The following is a 20289-nucleotide window of genomic DNA, read 5'->3' on the forward strand; positions in this document are numbered from 1 at the left end:
ACAAAAACGTTGAAGGTGAATAGCAAATATTCTCCAGACTACTTGCATTTGAACAATACTAGACATTTTTCCAGATACTTTTTCTGTATTGGTTTTATATTCCTAACAGATGGCAAGAAGCAGAACCAGAACCAATCTAACAACTCTGGAATGGGCCTATCAGCCCCATCTATTGCTCGCCCCTTACATGCAGTACAGACAACCCCTCTCCAACAAGCTGGTGTGCCAACAAGTGGCCTGTCACAAGCCACCATACATGTTCTCCCCACAGGTAATATTTTTTTAAAAAATATGCTTTGAAAGCTTAATGTTGAGCACCTTTGCTGAAGGGGGGAAAAAGAATGATCATATTTGATTTGTTAAGAATTCACTAATTCTGGCAGATGAGACTTTATTGATTTTCCTTGGTGCGTAACCGTGAGTAACTTCTGTAACATGCAGAACCTTTATCCTTTACAGCTATCAGTACATGCTCGCATTGATTTTAAGTGACTAATAGTTCATTTTTAAAAAAATATAGATTTCAAAGGAGTAAATTGTTGTAGTTCTTTTAATTGTGTTTCTGGGTCATTTAGAAACCTTCACATATACAGTCATGGCCAAAAGTGTTGGCATTCCAGAAATTTTTCCAGAAAATCAAGTATTTCTCACAGAAAAGTATTGCAGTAACGCATGTTTTGCTATACACATGTTTATTCCCTTTGTGTGTAATGGAACACAACAAAAAAAGGGAGGGAAAAAAGCAAATTGAACATAATGTCACACAAAACTCCAAAAATGGGCTGGACAAAATTATTGGCATCTTTTCAAAATTGTGGATAAATAAGATTGTTTCAAGCAAGTGATGCTCCTTTAAACTCAACTGGGGCAAGTAACAGGTGTGGGCAATATAAAAATCACACCTCAAAGCAGATAAAAAGGAGAGAAATTCACTTAGTCTTTGCATTGTGTGTCTGTGTGTGCCACATTAAGCATGGACAACAGAAAGAGGAGAAGAGAACTGTCTGAGGACTTGAGAACCAAAATTGTGGAAACATATCAACAATCTCAAGGTTACAAGTCCATCTCCAGAGATCTAGATTTGCCTTTGTCCACAGTGTGCAACATTATCAAGAAGTTTGCAACCCATGGCACTGTAGGTAATCTCCCTGGGCGTGGACGGAAGAGAAAAATTGATGAAAGGTTGCAACGCAGGATAGTCCGGATGGTGGATAAGCAGCCCCAAACAAGTTCCAAAGAAATTCAAGCTGTCCTGCAGGTTCAGGGAGCATCAGTGTCAGCGCGAACTATCTGTCGACATTCAAATGAAATGAAACGCTATGGAAGGAGACCCAGGAGGATCCCACTGCTGACACAGAGACATAAAAAAGCAAGACTACCAGTTTGCCAAAACGTACTTGAGTAAGCCAAAATCCTTCTGGGAACACGTCTTGTGGACAGATGAGACCAAGATAGAGCTTTTTGGTAAAGCACATCATTCTACTGTTTACCAAAAATGGAATGAGGCCTACAAAGAAAAGAACACGGTACCTACAGTGAAATATGGTGGAGGTTCAATTATGTTTTGGGGTTGTTTTGCTGCCTCTGGCACTGGGTGCCTTGACTGTGTGCAAGGCATCCTGAAATCTGAGGATTACCAAAGGATTTTGGGTCACACTGTAGAGCCTGGTGTCAGAAAGCTGGGTTTGCGTCCAAGATCTTGGGTCTTCCAGCAGGACAATGACCCCAAACATACGTCAAAAAGCACCCAGAAATGGATGGCAACAAAGCGCTGGAGAGTTCTGAAGTGGCCAGCAATGAATCCAGATCTAAATCCCATTGAACACCTGTGGAGAGATCTTAAAATTGCTGTTGGGAAAAGGCGCCCTTCCAATAAGAGAACCTGGAGCAGTTTGCAAAGCAAGAGTGGTCCAAAATTCTGGGTGGGCGGTGTAAGAAGCTTATTGATGGTTATAGGAAGCGACTGATTTCAGTTATTTTTTCCAAAGGGTGTGCAAACAAATATTAAGTTAAGGGTGCCAATAATTTTGTCCAGCCCATTTTTGGAGTTTTGTGTGACATTATGTCCAATTTGCTTTTTTTCCTCCCTTTTTTTGTTTTGTTCCAATACACACAAAGGAAATAAACATGTGCATAGCAAAACGTGTTAATGCAATACTTTTCTGTGAGAAATACTTGATTTTTTGGAAAAATTTCTGGGGTGTAAACACTTTCAGCCATGACTGTATGTAAAACTTTACCAACTGCAGACAGATAGCTAATTTTCAACTTAGGACCATAATTGGGGCTGTATTTTCAGTCGTAAGTCAAAACACCCAGCTGACCAAACCCAAATTTACAATATTTTTGGTGGCAGTCATTGAGGAAGTACCACAGTTATAAAATGCCAAGTGGGCTTTTTTTGCTGGCAAAGAAAAAAAAACCCCTGCAGATTATGGTCATTGACCACAGGATGCTGCAACCAATTGTAAAGACGATCCAGTTGCCAAGTGCGCAAAATATGGCCCTGTGATCATTTTATTTATTTATTTATTATTTTATTTGCATTTATATCCCGCCCTTCTCCTCAAGGCGGCTTACACTGTGTTAAGCAATAGTCTTCATCCATTTGTATATTATATACAAAGTCAACTTATTGCCCCCAACAATCTGGGTCCTCATTTTACCTACCTTATAAAGGATGGAAGGCTGAGTCAACCTTGGGCCTGGTGGGACTAGAACCTGCAGTAATTGCAGGCAGCTGTGTTAATAACAGACTGTCTTACCAGTCTGAGCCACAGAGGCCCTTATCATAGGGGATAGTGGCAAATAAAGAGCGGTATAATCATATTCTCTTCTGGTTTTTTTATAGTACAGTTCTAGGACTATACTATATTTCTCCCTGAATCAATAGTTATTAATTAGCCTCCGCTCCAAAGGAACCTAGAAATTGATTCTCCATGTAGAAATATGGTGCCCTGTGTCCATACATATGCATGCATGCACACATGCGCACACACAAACAAGGTTTAATGTATTTATTTCACTGGTTAAGCCCCTTTCTCATTCCCCAGGTCCCAATTGCAAGTGCAGTCTTTAAAAAATCTGTTCCAACAAACCACAGTCCTCTTTGCTTCTAAGGCAAAGGGGCAGGAGAAACATTAGCCTAACTCTCCGGTTTTGAAGCACAGCACAGGCAAACTCAGTTCCACAAGTTCAAGGCACAACAAAGTCAATGGGAAGTCATGTTTAAGGTTTAAGGCAAGAGGAAATCAAAAGCACATATGAAATAAATTGTGAACAGTTGTTTCCAACTACCAACCGGTCCCCTGTCAGCTTAAGTCATCCCCAGCCAGTGTTTCTTGTTAAGGGCAAGGTTGCTTGCTTGCAAGTAGCTTCACTGACGTCCACTGTTCCTCTTGGGGTTCAGCCATGTCCACAGATTGGGTAGGTAGCAGCTTTTCCTCATTAGTCAATCTGTTGCCACTGTACCTTGCCAATATCTTGTTCTTCTGCTTGCACAGGCAGCTGTTCATCTGATCAAACTTTCATCCCTCTCCCCGACATTAATTAGAACTGCCTCCCTGTCAGCAACAGCGTACTTCACACTCTCCAGAAGTCCTATGTCACCCCTTTCCGATGGCTCTGGCTCTGGCTCATTCTTATCAGAGTCAGTCTTGGGTGGAGACATAACACTACTCCCCTGCATGGCCCTCCTTCCCAGGTCACTGTTGCTATAGGTACTTAATGTGGAATTGATGGGGCAATTCATAGACATTCTCCATAGTGTATCGCCAGGAGGTGCCAGGATGGGTTATTCTAGGCTCGTATCTCTATGGACTGAGTTGAATTTTCTCAGGTTCCGCCTCCCTGGTGACATTCCTCAGTTTTTTCAAATCAGTCTCAGCTATGGACACAGGTTGTTTGCTCCATAGAGCTGGCCTACTTTCCCTGGCTATTTTCAACTGAGGAATTTTCTTTTTTTCTTTTATCCCCTTATCTTTCCTTTTTGACTTGGACTGCTGACTCCTACGATTATTTTGCAACTCGGGGGGGGGGTCTCTTCTGGCTCTGGATTTGAGAACGGTGTGTGGCCCACATCGGCGCCCCCCCACCCCCGTGATTAGGAGGACAGGACCTTGGGGATGCTGCTGGACGGGGGACTTGTGTTCTGTCCTCCTTCGCCTCCATCCGAGTGATGGCTTAATTAACTGGCACTATCAGCTCTGGCAGCAAAATAACAAGCGTCTGCCAAGTGTCTCTGTTATCTCCCTCAACGTCTATGAGTCACCTAGGAATAAACTTCAGCTCTTAGTTACTCAGTTCATTTGTCTGCTATGAAGAGGCACAGCAACTCTTGCTGCCTTTATATTCTGTGGGGTGTGGCTCCATGACTCAGCACTTCCTAGGACTGCCCCACCCCTGCTTCTGTTGTTCCCTCCTCTCCTGCCTACGAAACCTAGGGTCCAACCAAGCTGATTGCCATCAGCTGGGTCTGAAGGCGTGGCCGGGGGGGGAAGAGTCAGGGGACAGAGCCCTCGTTATCTCTTCCACGGGCCAGCCTCTGGCTCCTGGAGCTGAGCCAGGGAAGCCAGTGCTCCCGAGGTAAGTCCTGATGGCCCTTCCCCCTCACTTTCCAAGTCACTTTCTGGCAGGAGGCCCAGCTCGGGGGGCGCAGACACAACAACTTGCTCCCCAGCTTGCGCAGTTGCTTCCCGTTGTCAGGATTGAGCTGGAAGCCGCCAGAATCGCACCAGCCTCTTGCAGCTTTGGCACGCTCCTTTTCGCTCCATTTGGGGGCTGCTTCAATGCATGCACCATTTTGTCAATGGAATTTCGCGCGTCAGCACCTGTCAGCACTGTGGTGGAGGCAATCCCTTGCCACTGACCGCAGCCAAAGCATGTTCAGCTGCGCCAGCCTTCCTAGCCTGGTGGGGGCTGTTGATTTATTGGAGCCTTGAGCGTGCGGAGGAACATAGAAGCACCTCGAGCCATGCTAGCCTCCTATAGCCTGGCATGGTTTCTGGATTGTTGGCGCTGGGTCGGAGAGGCCTTTTTGGACTGTGCTCCTCCCCATGACTCTTTAGCCCGGGCGGCTTTGTTCCCCCGGCATTGCGAGGCTCAGCTCGGCTTGCCTTACACATGAATCTACGTGCATCAGAGGAGACTTTCTGACTCAAGCCTGCTTGCTGCGACTGGGCCTCCAACTGTGGCCTGCTCCTGTGCTAGAACAGCTTGGGTGGCTATTTTGTGTTTTCAGGTGGCCATTTTATGGACTCTTCTTCTTTAATCAACAGGATTCAGGCCAGTATTTTACAGTTGGGGTCCTATTTTATTAGGCTCGCTTTGCGGCCTTTTTGTCATTGCGGGCATTCATCCCGGCTGTGCCTATTTCCAGGAGGACAGGACTCCAGGCCTCAGTCCTTCCTGGGCACCTCCCTTGCTGCCTGTTACATTAGTCTGCTATCTGTAGTGATGGACAGTGGGGAACGCTCCAAGGTTTTGGCTGGAGGCACTTGGTCCCCTCAGCCTGACAGGATGGGATGGGCGCCTACTAGGCCAAGGACTGCCAGCCTGGCAGCGCCTCCAAAATTAAGGCCAAGGCCAGGGTGCATAGAAGGTCCTCTAAAGCAGAGGAACAAACAGCTCAAAAGCGACAAAAGGCCTTAGACATACAATTTGCCAAAGCATCTGCAGGCACCATTCCACAGGACATCATCATAGCACGAGGACAGAAGGCCCTTCAGTGAGCTGGTCTCCTGACATCGTATTGCAGCCAACGAGACAGGCAGTTTGCCAGCCGGGACCTGCCTCAGCCTGGTCACCTAACACCCTCATTGACCTATCTGAGCGGCCTGGCCCCTCAGGGGTCTCACGTAAAGTTCCTGAAGCGACATTTACCCCGCCACGGAGGGGCTCCATCTGAAGGGGGTTGCAGGAGCAAGATTTTCCTCCATTTCTGCAACAATGGATTGATTGTGCCATCAGGGGAGGGATTGCTGAAGGACTTCGCCAGCGTCAGCATTTCATTGATCCTGGTTTCCCCCTATATGCAGAGGTGGACCCCTGCGGGCCACCTGAGGAGGCGACGAGTTATTATGGGCCTGCTTCACCTGTTCCCCATTGGAAGGGTTAAGGGGTGAGGGAGACTTCTCTGATTTTAAACAGGACTCCCTGGACGGACCGCACTTTAGGGGTCTTTTCAATCCCATGCTCCTCAAGCCTCTAGTAAGGGCTACTCCCGTTTGGGAAGTGACTCTAATGTATCAGAGCTTCCTGTGGACTTTAGCTAAGAGGAGGATTTCTTGTTCACGGAACCTGCCATCAAGCCTGATAATATCCCTATCCCCAAGATGTTTCTGGAGGTGATCTGTAGACAGTGGACATCTCTGGCCACAGCATCGAGGCCCACCACGCAGGAGGCTATGCTTTTTAGGGTCCACACGGACCCTCTTAACATCATTCGGATCCCCAGGGTGGATACCCCGGTAGCAGCTCTAACCTCGTCCTCCGTTCTTCCGCCTGATGCGGAGGATGTCGTGTCCCACTCCTCCGCTGACGGCCGGGTCAGGGAAATCCGAATCAGGCGTGCCTCTGCAGCTCTGCCAAAGTCCTCAGGGCAGGCAGGAGACCAGAAAGTGACTTCAGCAAGATATGTTTAGACTTTGCCTGACTTAGAGAATGCCAGAAAGCAGGTCCTTTATATAGGCCATGGGGTGTGGCTCCATGACTCAGCACTTATCCAGGCCTGCCCCTCCCTTCCTTCTGTTGCCTCCGTCTATCAAGTCTTCTGACGCGAGGGTCACTCCAGTCTGCAGCTGTTGGCAATTGACCTCCCTCAGGCTCACTTGCTGTGGAGGAGGGGGAGGGGTCTAGTTGCTCCGTTTGCCTGGGCATGGAGCCAGAGCTGGGGGCTGGAGATACTTCCTCCTCTTCAGCCTGTCTGGGCATGGAGCCACGGCTGGGGCCGGGAGGCATACTAGGACATTCCTCCGTGTTCGGAAGCAGATAAGAAGGCCCCGGCTGTGGTGAGATCGGACGAGACACAACAGAGGACACCTTCAAGGTGGAGGAGCGCAGGGAAGAGTCAGCCTGCCGCCAGGGGTGCAGGGGTTCTATTCGATCTTGTTCATCATCCCAAAGGTCTCCGGGGAATGTAGAGCAATTCTAAATCTAAAGGGACTCAACAACTGTTGTGTACAGGAGGTTCAAGATGCACTCCCTGCATTCCATCTTAGCGGGGATCAGGGAGGGGAATTTTTAGGCCTCTATAAAGAGGCATGCCTCTATGTCCCTATTCGTTCAGACCATCAACAGTACCTGAGGTTTTGCTATGCCAGCCACCATTTTCAGTATATGGCTCTACCGTTCGGCCTTGCCCCCCCCCCCCAATGTTTACCAAACTGGCAGTGCAGGCATCATACTTCAGGACGATCCCTATCAGGATCCAATGTTACATGGACGATTTGCTCATCCAGGTGTCCTCCCAGAGGCTATCAGAATGGGACCTGGCCACGACAATCAGTACCCTGTGGGATCATGGGTTTTCCGTGAATTTGGAGAAATGCCAACTGGTGCCTTCAACAAAGCTAGTTCAACTGGATACCCTGATAGACACATGGGCAGGGCAGGTTTTTCTGTCAGGGGAGCATCAGGAGAGCATCTGGGATTTGATTCAACTCAGACGGTTCCAGTGGTCCTGTTGTCCCAGCTGCTGGGAAAAATGATCTCATGCCTGGCCATAGTTCCATGGGCAAGGTACCATTCCTGACCACTCCAGTGGTTCCTGTTCCCCTTCCAGAGGGCGGGCTCTAGCTCCTCAATGACTCGAGCCACAGTACCACCACATGTCCTCTGCTTGCTACACTGGTGGAGTGTCGGGGGACATCAGGAAGGGCTGCTTTTTCAGGGAGCCTTGCAGACTGACGGTAACGTCAGATGCCAGCCTTTTCGGCTGGGAAGGCCATTGCGGATCTCAGCTTTCCCAGGGACGGTGGACACAACTAAAGCCCAGCCAGAGGATCAGCTGGTTGTAATTGAGGGCAGCTCATCTGACCTTATGGGCATTTCAACCGTTGGTGGAGGGGCACTATGATCTCCTCATGGACAATATTACAACAAAGGCCCACATCATCCGGCAAGATGGGAATCGATAGATCTTCCTCATGAGGGTGGCAGACGCGTTGTACTGGTGGGCGGAGACCCATCTTTTATCCCTGACAGCAGATCACATTGCTGGGATGGTCAACGTCCGAGTCGACTGGCTGAGTTGAGTCACCGTGGATCCTTTGGAGTGGAGGCTCTATCCCAGCCTGTTTGTAGAACTTGCAGACTGGTTTGGCCATCCAGTGATCAATCTCTGCTTCTCCAACGAACGCTCACCTTCCCCTATTCCTTTCCCGGTTCCCTGCCCTGGGATCAGAGGGGGTAGATGCTCTGCAGACCCAGGGGGCTGTTGCATGCTTTACCTCCCCTACCCCTGATCCCAGCTGTCATCAGAAAGGTGGTGTTGGAGAAGGCAGAGGTGCTGTTAGTGGCCCCACCCCCATTGGCCCAGGAGGCCAAGGTTCGCCGACCTGATCGTCATCCTGTCTGTCGCCAGACCCTAGAGTATTCCCCTGGACACAGTCTCTGTCAGCCAGGGGCCCGTTCTACATCCTGATCCCCAGCAGCTCCAGTTGGCCATTTGGCAGTTGAGCGGAGGCTCCTAAGATGGGAGAAATTCTCTACTCGAGTCATCCGGACAATTCTGGTGGCCAGGCGGCCTTCAACCACACGCATTTACAACGCCACATGGATCATGTTTGCGGATTGGTGTACCACAAAACATTTGGACCCTACTTCAGCCTCCATGGCAGTGGTGCCGGAATTTTTACAAGAGGGCCTAGAACAGGGGCTTTCCCTTAATACTCTGCATAGGCAGGTTGCTGCACTGGGCTCTGTTTTGACTTTTGAGGACTGGGGCTCCCTTGCTCATCATCCGAGGGTGCGAGCCTTTCTGTGTGGGGCTTCTAATATCCACCCCCCCCCCAACGTTCCACCGTTATCCAACTTGGGACCCGACAAAAAATTTACAGGCACTGACCAAGGCACCTTTTGAAACTTTGAGGGAGGCCAGCCTCCGTTGCTTTCCTTGTGGATGTCATGTCTGATGTCACTATCAGAGTTGGCGACATTATCGGTGAGGAAAGACCTGTGTATTTTTCACCCAAACAGGGTGGTCCTGCGGTTGGACCCTGCATTCCGTTCAAAGGTCAACTTTCTCGTTGTGATCGCCGGGAAAGGCCAGCCCCACCCTGTTACCTGTCTGGCCCAACTCCTGGGCAGTGGGGACTTGTGTTTCCGTTTTTCAGATGGCTTTCCATTCGCTTTGACTTCGTTGTCAAACTGAGGAACATCACCAGGGAGGCAGAACCTCAGAAAATTCAACTCAGTCCTTAGAGCTAGAGCAGTGGTAGTCAACCTGGTCCCTACCATCCACTAGTGGGCGTTCCAGCTTTCATGGTGGGCGGTAGGGGTTTTTGTTCAATACAGAAGCACTTTCCTTTTTTTAATTTAATTGACTTTTTTAAAAAAAACATAGCATTATTTAAAAACATTTTCATTAGGTTTTCATAAAATTCCCCATGACAATTTAAATTTCTGAAAATAAACTATTTGTGTCATCCCGCACATAAGTTTAGTTCACGTTACATAAGTGAAACTAAATGGCACTATAGTGCGACCGCAAACAAAAGTGCCTCATCCCAAAATAGCTGGAGCATCTCCCCCTACACCACCCAGCTGTAACAGACAATGTCGTGTCCCACTCCTCCGCTGACGGCCGGGTCAGGGAAATCCGAATCAGGCTTGCCTCTGCAGCTCTGCCCAAAGTCCTAGCAAAGTCCTCAGAGCAGGCAGGAGACCAGAAAGTGGTCTCAGCAAGATAAGTTTGACTTTGCCTGACTTAGAGACTGCCAAAAAGCAGATCCTTTATATAGGCCATGGGGTGTGGCTCCATGACTCAGCACTCATTAAGGCCTGCCCCTCCCTTCCTTCTGTTGCCTCCGCCTATCCAGTCTTCTGATGCGAGGGTCACTCCAATCAGCAGCTGTTGGAAATAAACTTTCCTCAGGCTCACATGCTGTGGAGGAGGGGGAGGGGTCTAGCTGCTCCGTTTGCCTGGGCATGGAGCCAGGGCTGGGGCCGAGGGGTGCTCCCTCCTCTGCAGCCTGTTTGGGCATGGAGCCAGGGCTGGGGCCGGGAGATGCCCCCTCCTTGGCCTGTCTGGGCATGGAGCCAGGGCTGGGGCCGGGAGGACATTCTTCAGCGTTCGGAAGCAGATAAGCAGACCCCGGCTGCGGTGAGAGCGGGCAAGACACAACAGACAAGCAGAGCTGGTAGCCAGCGCACACACACCCCAAACCCAATCCACGATGCGTGAGAGGCATGCACAGATGACGATACAGGGTGCATTACTGTGGAACCGATGGGCGGTTAGAAAATTTTACTACTAACAGAGATACAAAAGTGGACGGTAGGTATAAAAAGGTTGACTACCCCTGAGCTAGAGCCTAGAATAATCCATCCTGGCCACTCCCAGCAATCACTATGAGAAAGGGCGTATTAGGTAGGACCAACGCCCTTCTCAGCATCTTCCCAGAAAAAATCATCAGGGCCATAGCCTGCCCAATCCACCAAGTGCTACAGGTGGCCGCAAAACCAGCAAAAGTCCATGATATTGTCACCTCATATTCCAGCTGACCTTGGACCATGACAGATGCAAGTGGTGGTGCCACAGGACGGAAGGGACTGGCAGAAGCATCCAGGATCAATAATCGGTGAAAGACAGGGTGAACCCACAGGCAAGGAGATAGTTTCAAATGGAACACCACAGGGTATATAACTGCCTCTATAGCAAAGGGGCCCAAGAAACTGATCCAACTTCTTGGACAGCCACAATATAGGCAGGTATTGGGTGGATAGCCAGACCTGACCTCTGACTGCCAAAGATGGGGTGACCCTGTGATGATGGTCAGCAAACCATTTGTAGTCCTCCTTTACCTTGTTTAACTGACACTTTGCAATCTGATGCAAAGTAGACAACTCCTGAAGGAAACTATTCACAGCAGGTACAGGAGAGTCTGACAGCGCTAGAGGCAAAAGGCACAGATAAAATCTCTCATCCGCCAGGAAGGGTTGAGGCATGCTGAAAATTGTTATAAGCAGATTCACTGGCAACAAGTCCAGCCAGTTGTCTTGCTGGAAGTTTACAAAACAATAGAAATATTGTTCCAGGATTGCATTCATTCGTTCTGTGCATCCATCGTTCTCTGGATGATAGGCAGAAGAAAGGTAAACCTGGACTTCCATCTTCTGCAGCAGTGCCTGCCGGAACAGGGCTGTGATCTGAACCCTGTGATCTGTCATGACTCAGGTAACCGATGTAACTGAAATATATGTTGGATGAATAGTTGCATGATTTCCTGTGTTGTCAGAAGTCTGGCATGGAATGAAATGGGCTATTTTGGTCAGCATATTGACTAAGATCAAGATCATTGTGGCTCTCTTGGAATCCAGCAAGTCTGTAATAAAGTCCAGCAAAATGGCGCCCCAGAACCTCTAAGGGGTGGGCAAAGGCTGCAACAGTCCATGAGTGGCACCAGTAATGTTTTTGGCTTGTTAACCGTTCCACATTATGTCACATCCAGAGTCACCAAAAGAGCCACAAAACCAAATGAAGGGTCTTAAAGAAAATGAAGTAGCTTCTGGTTTGTCATGACCTTGGTGTGGAATGAGCCCCTGTAGTGGACCTGCAGGAACAAAACACAATTTCAGAAGTAGAATGTGTTTTCCTCCCATGTAAGGGTTAGGCTGTCCCCCAGTTTCCTGGTTTAACTCTCTTCACTGTGTCATCATGAAAGGGTCTTACTGTTGCTCATCCCGAATGTATGCCTTCAAGTCCACAGGCTCTTGATCAACTGCAAATTTGTCAATAGGAATGACAGACCAAGGCAAGAATTTCCCATCTGCACAAGCGTATTCAGGTTTTTGAGATCCCGTTTTTTTGCTGATAACATTCATTTGGAATATGTTACCTTAAAGTTAAAACGGATGAAGAACAGTGATAATTAGAACTGTTATTGTTTAAGCTTCTGTGCTGTCTTTAAATGTTCTAAGTTTCTATAATCTATCTGGACTTCAATCTGATGCAGAGTTCCTTTGAGGTGATGTCTCCATACTTCAAAGGCTAGCTTCATTGTCAAAAGCTTTTTATCCCAGACAGTGTAGTGCTTTCTACTAAGTTTAATTTATGGGAATAACAGACACAAAGAAATAAAGTTCTATATGGTGCAGCAGTTTGCAGCAATACTGCCCCCACTACAACATCTGATGCATCAGTCTCAACAACAAAAGACTACATGGGGTCAGGGTGTCTGAGAATAGGTTCTGACACAAATGCAACCTTTAGGTTGTCAGAATGTGTTTTGTTCAGCCTTACCCCACATAAACTTGGTCCTTTTGGGAGTGGGGGTTGGATGGGGGCAAAGTGAGCATTTCAAATTGAGGAATGAAGGCTCGGTAGTAATTGGCAAAGCCCAGGAGGCATTGAATGTCTTTGACTTGACGCGGGGATTGCCAGGCATGTAAAGTCTTGACTTCCTCAGGAACCATGTCAACACCCTCAGGAGAGATCTGGTGACACAGAAAATTAATCATGGTTAGTGCAAATTGGCATTTCTCGTGTTTTGTGAAACGCTGGTGTTCCCAGAGCCACTGTAACACAATGTGCACATGGTCCCAATGCTCCTTCCGCAGTGGGGAGTAGATAAAAACATTGTCAAGGTATATAATTACAAATTGGTCCAATAGGTCTGGAACACCTCATGTATAAAGTACGTGAAGACCCTAGGGGCATTGGTGAGTCCGAATGATCATGTACTGAAAATGGCCATACCTTCTCCAGAAGGCTATTTTCCATTCATCCTCTTCACAGATTTGCACTAAATTGTAGGCTCCTCTCAGGTCCAATTTCATAAAGATCTTGGCCTGACACAACTTCTCCAGTAACTCAGAAATTGGGGGCAAGGGATTACAGTTTTGGATTGTGGTGTTATTAAGCCCCCAATAATTGCAACAGAGTCTCAATTCCCCAAATTTCTTTTTCACGAATAACACCAGTGTGGGTAATGAGGGTAATGAGTAATGAGGGCAAGTTGTGCACTGTATAAGTGACTTTTGACTCCTCAGGCTAGGACTTGAAATGGAATAAAAAGGGTCATATTGACCAATTCCAGAAGAGACTCTATTTGGAACTGTTGGATGAACTGGCCTGCACCAAATGCCCTTCAACCCTTCAGGGACTCATGCACCTGTGCTTTTGCATTGATTGTCTGCAGATGCATAGGGCTAGAAGATGCATGACAATCTCCAGGCCGAGCATTACGTCAAAAAGCTCAGGCCACTCAAGGTTGTCACAGATGGAAAAGGAGTGTCAGTGACAGGAAGGCTTGTCTTTATTGTACAGGACAGGGTCATATGACTGCCAAGTGTCCTGCCAAGGTAAAGAAGCTACCAGTGGGAAACGCCAAACCCAACCTAGAGGGCTTAATAAATCAAGTTCACTGGCAGTGGGCCAGTCTCAGTAATCCCAAACCACACAATCCAGGCAATTTGTGATGTCTGCTGTCCTGTCCATTGCTAGACAGAGAGATGATCACATGGCTATGGTACACTCAGGGGCAACTGCAAACTTTATGGATGCAGCCTTTGTGGCCAAATGGGACATTCCCAACATGAAATGGCACTGCCTTTGCTGGTAGAGACAATCAATGATACCTGCTCCATTTGGGACCAGTGGCCATGGCAAGAGCTCTTCCTCATATACAGTTAGTAACCATGTGGAACAGGTGGAGTTTTATGTGGTCACCAAGCTCCATTTTCCATTGGTATTGAGGTTGGAATGGCTGCAGGTGCATGATCTACACACATCATGTCATCATTTGTGGTGATTGATTTGCACATTGTAGCCTATGCACCGGGCATAGACTACAGTGTTTTCATTATGGAAAAACAAGTTGCTAAGCCCTTGGACCTCCTGCTGGAGAATGTGGATTACATGGATGTGTTGGAGAAAAGGAAGCCGATCAGCTGCCCCCCATGCCTGTATGATTGTCCCACTGAGCTCATTCCTAATGCTAAATTGCAGGTGAGGACTGTTTACTTCCTGTCCAACTTGTAGTTGGCTGCTCTTCAAAATTTCATTCCTCAGAATTGGTGGAAGGGACAGACCCTCAATGCGCTTTAAATGTACTGTAACAAAGTAGCCACAGAGAATGTTGAAATAATACTTCTCACAATAAAGTATGATGGGTAATTCCATGAAGCATTCAAAAATTATGATCAGAGCTTTTTAAAAGTTAAGAAAATATGATAGCCTTGTAGTGAAAATCTTATGAAAATGAAAATCCGAACAGGTCACTTTCACTACCCAAGAAATCTCTGTTGATTTCCATACAGAGAAAGTGGAAGTAATTCAGAACAGAGTATAACAGTGAAAAAACATTGAAGAATTCACATTAAAATACAAGCAAGGGGTTAAGGTAAATCAGCCTTCAACCAGTCAATTAACTTTTAAAAGGAAAATCAAGATAAAGAAAATTCAAATCACACAATTAAAACCCAGGTGTATTTAAATAAACCAAACAGCTGAGTGGAAAGATGAAGACAATGACTATTTGACTGCTTCTACTAGGAAATGCAATCCTCAAAACTCTTCTTCTTAGGAGAGTCCGTGGTCATCCAAGGGTCACCTTGAATCATTCCTAGCTATTCCCATATGTTTTCTATGTTATTGTTATGGTCGGTCACGCAGTCAGCCGGTTGGTCACGCAGTCAGCCTTGTGCCTACCTAGGGTAGGCACGTGTTGCTTGATGGGACTAAAGATATTATTTACACAACAATGTGAAGTCACAAGTGCCATTTCTTTAACTGGTATTGGTCTTCATAAGAATAAGTTTTTTACTATTATTTTACCTATCTCTTAGCCCAGACAACTGTGAATGTAACACATCGCCCAGTGACTCAGGCTACAGCTAGACTCCCAGTACCAAGAGCTCCTGCTAACCATCAAGTAGTCTATACTACTCTTCCTGCACCATCAGGACAGAATCCTGTGCGAACCGCTGTTATGCAGAATTCTGGTTTAAGGCAAATCAACCCACAAAATTCAGGTAAGAAGTCTTTTCAAAAATACATTTATAAGCTGTGAACTGAAACATATCAGTTGCTAATAAAAACACAAGTCATAAAAATATGTTCAAAATATAAATCTCAATTTTTAAGGCAGCAATTTTTTAAACTTTTAATTTGATTTCTGATGCAACAGTTTACTGACAAATATGTATGGTTAAATTTGATTTCATAAATATTTGACATGAAAAATAGTTCAACAAAAAATATTTTAAAAATTCATAACGTAGATGTTCAATATATTTTTATGTTAGCATGTCACTTTGCAACTTCATTCTTTGGATGGTGAAATCGGTGGCATATAAATTAAATAAATAAAAATAAACTCAACTTGATTTTTCATTATTTTTTTCTGTTGTCCTGTCTCAAATTTTTAAAAATAATTAGTGGATTCTGAGATCATGTAACTACCACAACCAGTAGTGCCAGGATTGCAGTAATTAAGCAAAGCAGTTATATGGCGTCTCAATTCACAACTGTTTTGCTCAATGAACAAATTCTATTAAGTAAAGAGCGACCTGTATATTATTGAAATAGCATGGTTTATAATAGCTTTCCAAAAGGTAAGGCATAAATACATTGATAATAATGTTTTTTATAGGTGTAACCGTGCGAGTGCCTCAAACAACAGCTTACGTTGTAAACAGTGGGTTAACTTTAGGATCTGGTGGACCTCAACTCACAGTACATCATCGGCCTCCTCCAGTACATTCAGTAAGTACATTTATCTATTAAAAATAATATTTAGAAAAGATGATACAACCACACAGAAGATCAAATGTATTTATGCAGGGTTCATTAATATTTTAAAACTAATCGGGGACAATACTGTGAAAAACTTTAATAGATGGTGAAAAAAATACTAAGGTGATGATATCACTGAGCTGGACAGAGTTAGATCCCATCTGGGGTTTGTGGGGGAAATTTAAGGACATGCGCACATGCAAAGAGAAAAAAAATTGGTTATTTCTGAGATCATAAGAAAAAGATCTGGAGGCTACATATGGAGCACAAATTATTCATTCTGTAGAAGTTTCTGACAAATGTAGGAACACATGACTATTTTGCTTCCAATACAATTCAAAACACTGATTTTAATCTTTAAAGCCTTGAATTGCATAGACTAGAATACCCTGCTTTTGCAATAATCTGTTTGGTTCTGTAAGAACCCTTCAAGTTCTCATTCCTTCTGAAGCCAGGGTTTTTGGTGACTGCTCCCCTTTTCTGGAATTCCTTACCACTTGACAAAGTGCATGCATTTTTAACTATTGAGCAATCAATTCATGTAGTCTCTGAAATGATGAAGCAACTTCTTTGCCACCTTCACAATACCATTTCTCTTTCCCTTAGGAGCCATTGCGGCCTGTGCATCCAGCCCCTCTGCCAGAGGCCCAGCAGCCCTCCCGACTGCCTCCTGAAGCTGCCAACCATTCTTTGCCTCAGAAGCCACACCTGAAGCTAGCCCGAGTGCAAAGTCAAAATGGCATTGTGCTTTCTTGGAGTGTTTTGGAAGTGGACCGGAGCTGTGCTAGTGTGGATAGCTATCATCTATATGCATACCATGAGGACCCAAGTGCCACTGTACCCTCTCAGTGGAAAAAGATTGGGGAAGTAAAAGCCCTTCCTCTGCCTATGGCATGCACACTTACTCAGTTTGTGTCTGGCAGCAAATATTACTTTGCTGTGCGTGCTAAAGACATCTATGGACGTTTTGGACCCTTCTGTGACCCCCAGTCAACAGATGTGATTGCTTCCCAAAGCAGTTAAACTTAAGACATTCAAAGCTTCCATTCTTGCCCCATGGCTGTGGCTTGATCTAGTTTTGAGTTTGTTCTCATGCATGAAACTCATTGTAAACTCTTCTCTGCAGAATTATTTTGGAGAGCTCTTTCATACACTACAAAACTTACAACCAAAACTGAAATAAATTCATAACCTCCAGCAAGACAGCTTGTATTTCTGATGGAATAGTTTCCTCCCCTTTGCTTACAAGTCACTGTACCTAGTAAATAGTGAGTTAGAAAGTTTGGGAATTTGGCTGACATGTTCCATGTGGCCCACCAGTAATGTCAAACATTGGCACAAGCGCAGAGTATACAGCCAGGTTAGGTGGGAAGCCTGGATTCAGGGTTGTGCTTAGTCCTTGAAGAGTGACCCATGGTACTTTACAAGACATCTAACCTACTTCCTAAAGGGCAACGAAACTTATCCACAATCAGTTTTTGAGTTCTTGTACATGGGTCTGCTTATTGAAATGAAAATGTTCCAGGCAGGCTTGCATTCTATTTGTCACCAGAACTTGGGAGTATTTTAAAGCCCACCACTAAAGCCAGGTTTCTAGAAAACTTCATTTGCATTTTCAATAGCTTCCTGATTCTCTTTTTATGATCCTTCTCTTTTTTAAAAAAATAATTTAATTTGTGCCTTAAACAATAATTTCAAAATAAATGCAGTCACACTTTCTGTGTTCCTCTTTCTTTGCCATCCTTTCAATAATCTGCTCTTGCTAACCCTAGAATGTCATAATCTCTCATTGCAGATTCACTTGACAAGTAATACCCAGGTTTTCAATAATTCATGCTAAGGTTTACATTACTTATTTAATTTAATCTGTAAAGATTTATCACTCTTACACTGTTTAGCTGCATCATGCTGTTCTTAAGATGGTAGGTGGCCAAAAAATAAACCTCATATTTTTAACAAACACACACAAATACCTAGATTTCTGTGTAACAACTTTATGAAAATTTGATATCTATTGAGTCCAAACAACAGAATAGATCCCCTACTTTTTTCAATTCAGCAAAGCTCATGGCCACTGAAAATAAGTAAGCTACACCTGGCACGGAAATAACTACTATATTCTATTCTAGAGAAAAATAGGGCATACATTATCTTCTTGGTTGATAATGCCTATTAAATAGTGGTAACTCTTCACTGGATTGCTTGGCACTTCCTATTAACTTCCTGTTCTGAAACTGATAAGAGCTGGAATAGAAATGCAAAGTTCAAAAAAGGCAGTCAGAAGCTAGCTTAGGAAGACAGGGTCTTACTGCTGTTTATGTGGGCAAGTGTATTTCAGTAAAGAAAAACCATAGTCTTGTGGCATTTTGTGGTCTTATTTTTTCCAGAATAATGTGAAAACTTTTTCTCGTCTCTATGTGTTGTGGTCAGAAACTACTTTTGAGAGTAAATTTCATTCTGTGTATTATGAATTCTTCAAATCAATCAACTGGTAATTGGCATATAATCAATTTATTATATTTTCTTATTACCTTCAAAAATCTGGAAATAAAACAACTGATTAGCTAGAAACTCATCTCTGAAGTGCTCACAAGATTTTTATTATACTAAAGGAGGGACACATTTAGCCCACCTCTTAATTTGAATACTGAAAAATGCAAAAGGCAGTCAACAAAAAGGGATCAGAAATCAATGGAAGCAGCATTTAATTACAGAACCATTTTTATTTTTTTTAAGAAACATTGGGTTCCACTGTTTAATTTGGCAGTTCCTATTGTTTGTAGCCAATATATTGTTACTTGCCCTTTTAGATTTATTTTTTTTTACTTGGATAATAAAGTCAGGCCTGAGAACATCTGGGAGGAAAGTATACTTTCATAAGGTGTGCAACTTTTTTTTTGAGGTACCTACAACTAACAGAAGGCATAAGAAGTCATTCAAAAACTTTCAGTTCAAGTTTCCAGTATTGGATCTCGTTCCATGTTCAAGTAAGTTTGTGGCAGATGTTAATTTCAGCACTTCTTAAATTTGCATTTTGGAGGATAGTTGTTAGCCTTCAGTTTTATAAACTTCAGCTGATAGGATTGGATGCTACATTTTCCAAAACAGAATGAGCATGCCTCATAAGTTATATAAAGCAATACAGCGTTAGGCAGAAACAAATTCTTATGTGTAAGTAATGGCAAAACACATCATATTTTATATTCTGTGCTTAATTCTCTGCCTTTGCCCAAAAAAAGACATCTGAATCTGTAGATATTAATGTGTCTTTGCAACAGATAACGGGACCTTTATTCTTTTTCTATCAAACGACTATAAACAGGATTGCATGGCAACAAACTGGACTAATGCTGGATTTTTATTATTCTGTGTTGATTGAGAAACTGCATTCCACTCAGCACTGTGAACTTGTTATAGTATGGATAGAAGAAATATTTTTTGAAAGACCTTGAAAAAAAGAAAATTTCACTGTCTACATTGTACCATGTTGGTATATTTTTTTCTCACCACACTATATTTTATCGCAGTGTATGCCTGGCCCAGCTTAGACATCTTTTTCTACAATAATTTCACTGTGAAACTATATTTCAGCAATGTTCTGCTCTTTTATACTGATAATGCAGCTACTAGTAGTAGTCAAGTTCCATTTCAAAAGAAATGATATAAATTCTGAAAGTGAGCTAGAAGATTATTATCTGGGTCTGGAACTCTTGTTAGCTTATTTCTGATCAATTTTTTCTCCAAATTACAATTTATACAAAAAAAAATGATTGAATTTAGATTGTGGAGAGCAAGATGGGCAACATGCTTTTTATATTAGCAAATTAATGATAGAGGATAATATGTTCAGTGATACTGATAAGTGCCCTAAGAACTCTGAACAAAAACACTATGTTTAATCTTTACTGAAACACCCTGATTAATCTGTATTTTCAACATGTTGGGCAATTTCTCTGCCTCTTTAAATTATACATAAAAATACAAAAAGTAAATTTTGACAAAGTGTCTGAAAACAACCCAGTAGAATTAGAACATGGGTTGTACCACATTAAATTGCTCCGTTCATTCAATGTTAGACTGATCCAATCAATTGCTACTACTTGTCCAGGAGTTCTGCGGCTCTAGAATCCATATTACATGTTGTATAAGTGTGTCAATAGTTTTATATTTATCCCTTGACTTGCAATATCACAGTATTGGCTAGAAGAACTACAACCAGAATATGAAACTACATTATGTTGACACCATCTTACACTTTCTTTAGTATTTTCATTCATTCACTGGCAAAGTTGTTCATTTTGCATATGAAATCTTGCCGTTTTTAAGATCTTCAT

General features: G+C 44.2%; 1 protein-coding gene across 4 annotated transcripts in view; it reads left to right on the top strand.

Moving 5' to 3' along the window:
- Positions 1–19799, top strand: part of ATF7IP (activating transcription factor 7 interacting protein) — a 103175-nt gene extending 83376 nt beyond the window's left edge. For all 4 annotated transcript variants that reach the window (XM_058190819.1, XM_058190818.1, XM_058190821.1 and 1 more), the window contains 4 exons: positions 110–271; positions 15007–15192; positions 15813–15925; positions 16562–19799. In XM_058190819.1, the coding sequence (XP_058046802.1) occupies positions 110–271; positions 15007–15192; positions 15813–15925; positions 16562–16978 (878 nt within the window). In that variant the 3' untranslated portion in view covers positions 16979–19799. The remainder of the gene's footprint in view (positions 1–109; positions 272–15006; positions 15193–15812; positions 15926–16561) is intronic.
- Positions 19800–20289: the final 490 nt, after the last annotated feature.

Source organism: Ahaetulla prasina, chromosome 7 (genome assembly GCF_028640845.1).
Source record: "Ahaetulla prasina isolate Xishuangbanna chromosome 7, ASM2864084v1, whole genome shotgun sequence".
Classification (NCBI taxonomy): domain Eukaryota; kingdom Metazoa; phylum Chordata; class Lepidosauria; order Squamata; family Colubridae; genus Ahaetulla; species Ahaetulla prasina.